The following is a 9,404-nucleotide window of genomic DNA, read 5'->3' on the forward strand; positions in this document are numbered from 1 at the left end:
TTCATCTTATAATTTTGTAATAGTTCATCTTATAATTTTGTAATAGTTCATCTTACAATCTTGTAATAGTTTATCTTATAATTTTATAATAATCCATCTTGTAATTTTATAATAGTTCATCTCGTAAGTTTATAATAGTTCATCTTATAATTTTGTAATAATTTATCCCATAATTTCTGTTCGATCAAAGCCTCCGTCTTTCTTTTCAATTGTCAGTCGATTCACCGTGACGGTCACAAGGCTCGCGAGATTTCCAGAAAACGTCCGAACGCAAATCCACATGTACGACGCAACAATCTACACATAATTCGAACGACCGCCGAATACCGTTCGAAACGATCATATCCTTCGACGTCAAAAATAATAGATAAAGCAACGTATAACTGCCAGGCTAATCAGCGAAGCAAAATTTAATTCTCGTATCTCTAGCGAGCGATCTGCGTCGATCGCTCTGATCCGCGGATCATTGTCCGGTGAACGAAGATAATAAATAGCGAACCGATCATAAAGTCTGCGTAAACAAAAGAGATCGAGCATGCCAGTCAACGTATTAGCTCGCTAAAGGAACGAAAAAGGAAATACGAAAATAAAGAGCGCGCGTGAAAGAATCGTGGAAATCTTGAACAGAACGTAAAGATCGAAAAGCGAACGGCCCTCTCGGAGTTTAGGGTGCTTTTTTTTTCGAGCGCTGTATCGTCGTCGTGGTACGGCTTTGTGATCGCGACAGAATCACGATCGTCGACTGGCACCGACAGAAAAAAAATATATATATATAGAAACAGAATAGAACTCGAGGTAACAAAAATAGTACGAACAGTTTTTCTTTTTTTTTTTAAAAAGTAGTGAAAAGCAGAACTGAAAACAGTGCCACGAACTACACAGCGCACACAGCAAGCGATCTGATTGGATATAAACCTTCTTTCCAACTGTTGGACGGTCCCTCACCTGGCGCCTGATCGGATATCTGATTGGTGAATTTGGCTCGCATCATTTTAGCCAGAAATAAGACGTTTCGCTTGACCCAATTAACGAAACGTGATATTCGTTTGATCGCCTCTGCGATCTTGTTCGTTTCGTTGTCCGCGGTCGGCGCCGAAAGATTCGACGAGCCGAAGTTGCTCAGCAACAAGGCCAAGAAGAGATTCAGCACCTATTTCGTCACAGACACAACGCAAACATTCCTTCGTAATTTCCGTGTCAATGCTGCCACTCGGCTGTGATTCGTTCAATATACTTTTGGTATATAATTGGCAAAGGATGGATTTTGGCTGTTTAGGGGAATTCGTTTCGGGACTGTTTCGGATTCAGTTTCTCTTTTTCTCGATTATTCGTTTATCGTTTTTCTTTGGTTTTGCTTTTCTTTTTTTTCTCGTCGACTAGGCAATCTGTGGTGTCGGTAACTATATTGTATCATGACGTTGCGAATATCGGACGAATTTTGGTCGAATTGTATGATATTTTTTCATGGCCATTCTTTCGCAACCCCATTCTATACAGGATGTTCATCTCAAGCACCGATGAACCGATGCGTCAGCATTTTTTGTTCGTCTTTAGAATGAATAGCGTTTTCGATCTTGGTAACAGGGCGTTTCACATTTCTTTTTACCTTTCAATGATTGAATTTCAAAGGGTGCGAAAACTACGTAATGCGACCGGCAGCGGTGAAAATTGCAAGGTCTTCTTCTTTTGCGAAACAATGGAATAGTATACTCTAATAATGAAATGCTATACTCTAACAATGAAATGGGAAAATAGTTCGAGAATGCAATTAATAAATGTCCAAGCAGAGAGTTAAATGTATTCGACGTTATGAATTTCTTCGTTAACACTAGAACTGACGCGAACCCAAAACGCGACTAATATATATTGTTTTATAACAATGACAAATAAATTTGGCAGCATTTATATTATAATATATATATATATTTATATACATATTGTATTATAATATATATTATAAATTTTTATACACATATTATATTATAATATAAAGCCCGATGAAGATATATCAGCTAAAAGAATCTCACAGAAAGATTTTTCCAATTTCAAAAACTATAAAACAAAGATTCAAAGACCGATAGTTCCAGTGTTAATATTGCTTGACCTGGAGAAATATGCGTTTCGATGACGAATGTACTTTTAAACATTTTCGCACAATGATTCCAGTGGACTCGAAAGTCGAGTGCGTTATTCGAATGAATATCCTGCAAGAGTGTATGTTTTCGAATTGGCAAATGACTGAATTAAATCGTGGACTAAATGCAACTACAGAAATCGGTTTTGGTAATTGTATAATGAGCGGTGAATGGCTGCAGAAAGTTTCTACGCTCTCGATTCGTCTCCATAGTTTCGTACACGAATTGGTTATTGAAAATGGCGGCCAGAAACTCTCCGAAGCCATAATGTCTCCGTCGGTCACAGAATTCCACGTTCGCTTAGTAATATTCGAATATCTGGAACAAAGAAGAGATTGGACATTTGTGACCTGTAATTTGTATAGCAATTAAAATCGAACAGATTCTGAAAAATTATAACAACGAGATTATGGCAAGATTTATTTGCGCTCGTAAGAAACGTCCGTTGTAAGAAATGTGCAAAATCTTGTAAAAATAAATTTCAAGAATCTCCTTTTTGAAATTTATTATCAACATGCGTTCGACGACTTCTGTGACCGACGTTTTCGTGTTCTGATCGATGAACAGCGATTACTTTGACACCAGTGTGGCCAAAAGTGACTCTGTGTACACATATTTATATCAGTTGAAGTTTGTCCTACGATTTTTGGAGGAAATCTGATTATAATTAATAAATATACCGTAGTCTATTACGTCATTCCCTGCTTGCGTATACTTACAACCAAATTACCGATGACGACCGTGGCCAGGAAGAATGGTATGCAAGAGACATCGCCCACAAGCATGCAGTCCCACATGGACTCGATCCATTCTCCGCACAACACGCGAAAAACGATCATGAAAGAGTGCATGAAATCGGTGAAATTCCACCTCGGTAGATCGCCGTCCGGGAATCGATCCACGTTGTCCGTGTAATTCTTGCCGAACAGTTGCATACCCATCACGGCGAATATGAAAATGATGATGCACAACACGAACGTCAGATTACCCAACGCACCCACTGTTCTGCCCATGATGGAGATTAGCAGATTCAACGTAGGCCACGATTTCGCTAGTTTGAACACTCTTAGCTGCGGAAGAATTATCCTTAGTAAATGGACAAGACGGCGGAAACATTTTTCTATAAATAAACACGTCGCTGAGGAATCAGTCGACAGCGATTCGGTTAACGCTGCTATGGTTACGGTCGGGAGAAACACCGTTAAAATTTCGAAGGGGTTAGCTGACTCCAATCTCAAGGATTTTGTTATCTCTAAATACTAATAATTATAAAAAGAAGACAACAATGCCTTTCAAGAATAATACCAGCCTGAATTAGACTGAATACCACGGCAGCGTTAAGAATTGATCATCGTAGAAACTTTTACAAAATACTAGTTTGTAAAAAAGTATGTAGAGTATGACGAGTTTGAGAAGACGTCTAATAAAGTCTGACAGCTATTCATTTCACCAAATTCCAACGATCTTAAATATGGTTTGCTAAAAGCATGGTACGCGTAGTAGACATCTTTTCAAACCAGTCCGATTTGTAAGTGTTAATTAAGAAAGTGGTGACTTACTAATCTGAACGATCGTAACACGGAAAGACCTTGCACACCTTCTAAGCCTAACTCCAGCAGTGAGAGAGCGACGATGATAAAATCGAAAATATTCCATCCCTCTTGAAAGTATGACTTGGGACTCATTGCGATTAGCTTCAGTGTTGCTTCGATACCGAATGTCGCAGTGAAGAACTGAAAATCCATATAAAATATCACAGATCTGTTGGATCATTTGTTTCTGGTTAATTGAACAACATAAGAACGACGGACACGGGGGCTATTCGGACCCAGACTGGACAAATTCATATCTGAATATATTGACAAAAACTGATAAATAAAATAATAAATATCCGCAATTATAACTAGTTATATTTTATCGAAAAGTCTCGCGGATAGGCGAACGTTTAAATGAATAATTTAAGAGGCGTGGCCTTCTGCTTACGTAATTTCCGGTCTTGAGCACCCGTTCCATGTCCTTGTCCATGTCGTGATGATCCAGCGCCATGAAGAGTGTGTTGACGACGATACAAAGGGTGATGAAAAGCTCTACGAATGGATCGAACACCAAAAGAGACACGTATTTTTGAAATTCAAGCCACAACCAACAGCAGTCCCAGACGCAAAAGATATCGATGCAGCGCAGAACGGCGGCCAACAGTTTGTCCTTAAACGTGGGCCCCTCTTCGTCGTCGTCTGTCGGAAAGCGATAGATCGAAGCTGTAATACGTGTTAGTAATTTTGTCTGGCACCACTCTTTTTGGGGAAAGAGGTTTTTTTTAGGTTTCATTTTGTTCTTGTTTCTCAAGCTTGTTCTTTGTTTTTTTCAGACCACAGATTATGTACGAACAGGCAGGTGCATGTAGCAGAAACTAAAGGAAAAGAAAGTAGAAAGTTCACATTGCCTATGAAGCGGGCTCGGACAGACTCGCGATATTTCACGATCGCACACCGAGATTCACAGTTTCGTTCGAGTCGAATTGTCTGAACGAGGGGTGCATATAATTATATTAAATTATATAGTGTAATATATAATAATAACGTATAATATAATTATATAATATGATATCGAGTAATAACATATAATGTAATTATATAATATGATATATGTATAGTAATAACATATAGTATAATTATAATTATATAATATGATATATAGTAATAACAATAACGAAACAAATTTAACCCCACGCCGTACTATTTTCTTCACAGTTACAAGGGTGAATAATTTTTCTATTGTAATAATTTCTTGGAACGAAAAGGAAAAGTATTTATTCCGTTTGTCTAGATTTACTTAAATAGTTAAATATATAAAATATATTTAACCACTTAAGATTAATATAAGATTATATATTAAATATATACAAGAGGATAGAATTTTATTCCGGCATAAAGAAACGGAATAACATTTATATTTAACATAGTATTAATAAAAATCTCTATGACGAGCCAGACTAGTCAAAATACGGTAAGGGGTTAATTGCTGCGAAAATCAGGAAAATAAGATAAGACAAGGGTGTGATCATAAATTAAATAGATATTATCGTTCGGTCACGATCGTTGGAATTTACACTGTCGAATCTCTGCTTAAAAAATAATTAAAATTGACCCCTCTACCAAGGATTGGTATGCACAAGTTAATTATTTCAAGTCTGATCGTATAATTGACTCTGTGAATCTCTGTGTTTATGAAGTACAGGCAGGAAGAATAGCACACACAGAATAGTGGGGAATCTCAATCATGAAACTGACGAAACTAAGTTAGCAAACGTGTGATAAGAATGCTGTACAGGTTTCTCGTGTTCGAACGCAGACTACGTGTGTGTCTAAAAGCTGTGCTCCTTAAAGAAACAAAAGCAAAGAAAACGTGAAACAAATTCGATTGAAAGAAACGTCTCGAATTTAATTAATCCTCAACCTGTACATTGGCATTAGACTGTGGGTCTTCGTGCAAAATGTAAATTGTCTACGTTCCATTGGATGGAATCAAAATTAACAAAATAAGTCTTTTCTTTTTTAATGCTAAGCCTACCGGAAAATTATGTTCGCTAATATCATTTTTATTGAGACATATATTTCTGAAAAATTATATTCATAAATCGTCATCACCCTGGCAACAGGGCATGAATTACGATTATATTATATTATTATAATAATATAATAAATATTAGATTCATACAAAATTTTTTTTTAAATAATAGATAGAATTTTCTGGTAGACCTAACAGTTGCAATTCCATAGTTCTCCATTTCATCTATTAATTTCTCTCGTATAAGGTCCGTAGTCTAATCAATACTCTAATTATTTATTATCTGGAAAAATTTTTAATCAATCGTTGCTCTTTTTCTACGGGTTAAGGATTAACGCCACATTGAGAACATAATACGATAAACTTCGTCTATAATCTATAATATGACAAACGTAAAGAAAGAACAAAATCATAAATAATAAAACACTGAATCTACCCTCCTCTGGCCGCCATATTGGGTGCTGCAGTAGCAGTCATTTCCGCGTCGAAGCAGCCGAAGTGCGACTATGTTTTGCGTGCGTTATTAATCCTCGCTAACTCCGAGCTAGAAAGCTCTAATCGCGGTTTCTGGAGCATTGGGTCGAGATGTGACGTATCGTTGCTCTTAATGATGCTTTTCTTGGTATCCTACTTTTTTCTTTATTGTGCAGCTTAGGCGAACGCGGCGGTGCCCTCGACACGGCGAAGCGAGTGCTGTTACGATCATTTATGATTTTTAAACAAACTAAAATCCGCTGCAGTTACGATGGCGTTTAAGAGACAGTTTTGGCATCGCTGAAGTTTCGTTTAAGTTTATCGTTGGTTAAATAAATTCGATGCAATCGTGAAACAAAAATCGATCAGCGCAGTTTAATTGGTAATTACATTGGCTAACATGGACTTTAATAAAAATCGATTGATAAACGAGATGGGCAAGCATTAACAAATTAGATGTATTATTTTGTTATAATATTGCGATTCGAGCATCTCAAATGAACCTTACGTCTTCTTCATATAGTAATAGTCATAGCTAATAATAGTAATAGCTAATAATTCATTAATATGTGTCCAACATAATAGCACCATAGAAATTAACTCGAAACTTATCTTTGCCGCGAAAATTTTCCATACACGCGTCTCTATCGTTCTATTCGCTTCGTGCTTCGACCATTTCCTATTTGTGCAATTTTTTTTTAAACGATAGAAACTGTCTCTTAGTCGCAGCCGTGTGCCAAAGGTGGAACAGAAAGCGGAATCCAGGCGCGAAGCGACCAGGACGTCGTGCAGCTGCAGCGAGGATGTTAATCTGTGTCATATACCAGGAAACAAACACTGTTTCCCCAAAAGAAATCTACTACAAACTGTTCTCGATCCATCCAAACGGTTCGAGGGCTTACACACGCCGCCGGTAAATCGCATTCATTAAATCACGGTAAAATAAACGTCGTCGACTTCGGACCGCGCAGTGGCGTCTTCCGTCCTCTGCGCACAGTAGAAATGAGCATAATACTTGGGAACGCACTTCCGGGGCTAGTCGGTTAAACCGTGAACGACGCCTACCACCGATATAAACCCGCGTGATCAACAGAACAATCGGGCGTTCTTCGTTGTCGCTCTCTTTCTCTCGATAGAATCAAAAAATCAAATCGAAGGAACAGAAACGAAAAGAATGTATCGGAAAGAGAAAGGATATTCAGTCTACTATGTACAATGCGGTCAGACAACAGATCTTCAGCACTGAATATCAACGGATAGAATAGTAAGAAGTATAGAGAATCTGAACAACGGTGTACATTGAAATATAGGATGCTCATCACACAAGAGATACACATCGGTGATTTGGGTGATACACTGGAAAAATTAACGTGAACGAGATGTACGAATGGGCTCTTGACATTACCTCCTTGCTCGGGAGTACGGCTCTGGCGACCCGCGGCTTGCTCTATAATGTCGTTCAGTACCATCACATCTGAAAAGAGGCATCGGCGGGGTTAATTATCTTCGTCGGAGACGATTCGGCAAAGAGATATCGGCGATCGTAAAGCGTTCGTTCGCATTGTTACCTTTCATATCGACCACAGCGTGTTGTTGAGAAGGCCCTATAAACGGATTGTCTTGTTGCTTTGGCTTGCCCATGGGATCATCCAGATCACTCTCCTGTGGATTAATTGCCACGTTAATTATATTCAGCGGTAATCTTCTAATTTTTAGATTCCCGCGTAGTTGCTATATCGCGTGTCGAAAGTAGTTATACAAGTGCAACGGGTTACTCGATTTATCATTAAATGTGTTTGTCCTCGATTGGTGAAAAATAGTTTACCAGATATATGTATAAACTTGCGAGGATGTTGGGAGAAATTTATATTTTTCGCTTACTAATTGTTGACTTACTTATTTAGCTGAAAATATATATATATTTTTAACTTGTCTTTTTACGGTGTCTCGGAAAAGTTTATTTTGCATATGTAATGCACTTAAGCAACTTTACTTTACTTTTACTTTGCCAACTAAGTAATTGCGGATTTAAAATATGTAGGTACATTCGATTCTTTTGCTTAGAAATATAGGTTTATTTAATTGGACAAATCAATTTTGACGCTGTCTTCCTTTCAAGGCTTCATTTAAATATACTAATCGTGCGTTATAATTATACTAATCGCGTTAAATATACTAATCTATAAAAATCGTGCTTGCGACGCTTGCTTTTTTGGAAATAACGTAGTAAAATATGTCTGAAACGCACGCCTTGACCTTACAATCTTCAAACTGAAATAAAAACGAAACTAAATCATTGATCGGTGCAGTTTTCTTACTAAATTAAAGGTGGAAGTCCAAACAGTAAGAAAAGAATATAGATTAGGTGCTTTAATCATGCCTTTCCGGAAATAATACAATAAAATATGTCTAAAATGCGCTTCTTATTCTTCCATCTTCAAACAGTGATAGAAACGAAACTAAATAACTTTTCGATACAGTTTTCTTACTAAATTGCTGATAAAACAAAAGAATGTGCTAAGACCATCTATTAACAAAATCCGCAATCACATAATTGCCAACCCAATAGTAACCACTACAATGTATTGTATTTTCTAAACACGACGATATAAGGGAAATTAATTCTTTACCTCTAAATTTATTGCATACTATCTTCTTAGCGATTTTTAGAACATGTAAGCATGTACCATCGGTGATACACGTTGCACGGAACGTGTTAACGATGACAAAGCTGGGATACGATTAACCCCTTGCCCTACGATTCAATTTCCAACTTTGGTGGCCAAAAGCAACATCGAGGTCGTTCGCGCGCAGGGACATTAACACCTTGGCTGAGCGTTCGAAACTGCACAAAGACGACTCTGAGGCGTCTTATTCATGTTTGGCCCGATAGCCTTATGACGACTCTGAGGCGTCTTATTCAAGTTTGGCCCGATAAACTTTTACGACGCCTCCGAGGCGTCATCGTAAGTTAAAGGGTTAAGGTGTCCAGTGTAAGGATGGGTCAAAATGGGCGAACAAACGTATTGGTTTCCAAAAATCTATATATTTCGACCACGCGACACGAAGTGACCCTGACTGTTGCCTATTGCAAAAAGTGAAGTCTCTCGTCTTCGGCCGTCACGACAAACGCTACACGTTGCCCAGCAACCGCGTCTAGATCAAACGCGCTACAAAGTATGCTCGATACCCTCTCACGTGATCGCTTGGCGATCACGTTACCGGCTA

The 9,404-nt window shown here is 37.9% G+C and overlaps 1 protein-coding gene across 1 annotated transcript; it reads right to left on the reverse strand.

Moving 5' to 3' along the window:
- Window positions 1-108: 108 nt before the first annotated feature.
- LOC144477513 (sodium channel protein para-like) lies at window positions 109-7,838 on the reverse strand (the record flags this gene model as incomplete). Its single annotated transcript, XM_078195240.1, has 6 exons — window positions 109-1,150; window positions 2,855-3,205; window positions 3,695-3,868; window positions 4,119-4,369; window positions 7,582-7,650; window positions 7,745-7,838. Coding segments are annotated over 6 exons (1,215 nt in total), but the record flags the coding sequence as incomplete, so codon positions are not given.
- Between the last annotated feature and the right edge of the window lie 1,566 nt (window positions 7,839-9,404).

The sequence above is a fragment of the Augochlora pura genome, unplaced genomic scaffold (genome assembly GCF_028453695.1).
Source record: "Augochlora pura isolate Apur16 unplaced genomic scaffold, APUR_v2.2.1 APUR_unplaced_167, whole genome shotgun sequence".
Lineage (NCBI taxonomy): Eukaryota > Metazoa > Arthropoda > Insecta > Hymenoptera > Halictidae > Augochlora > Augochlora pura.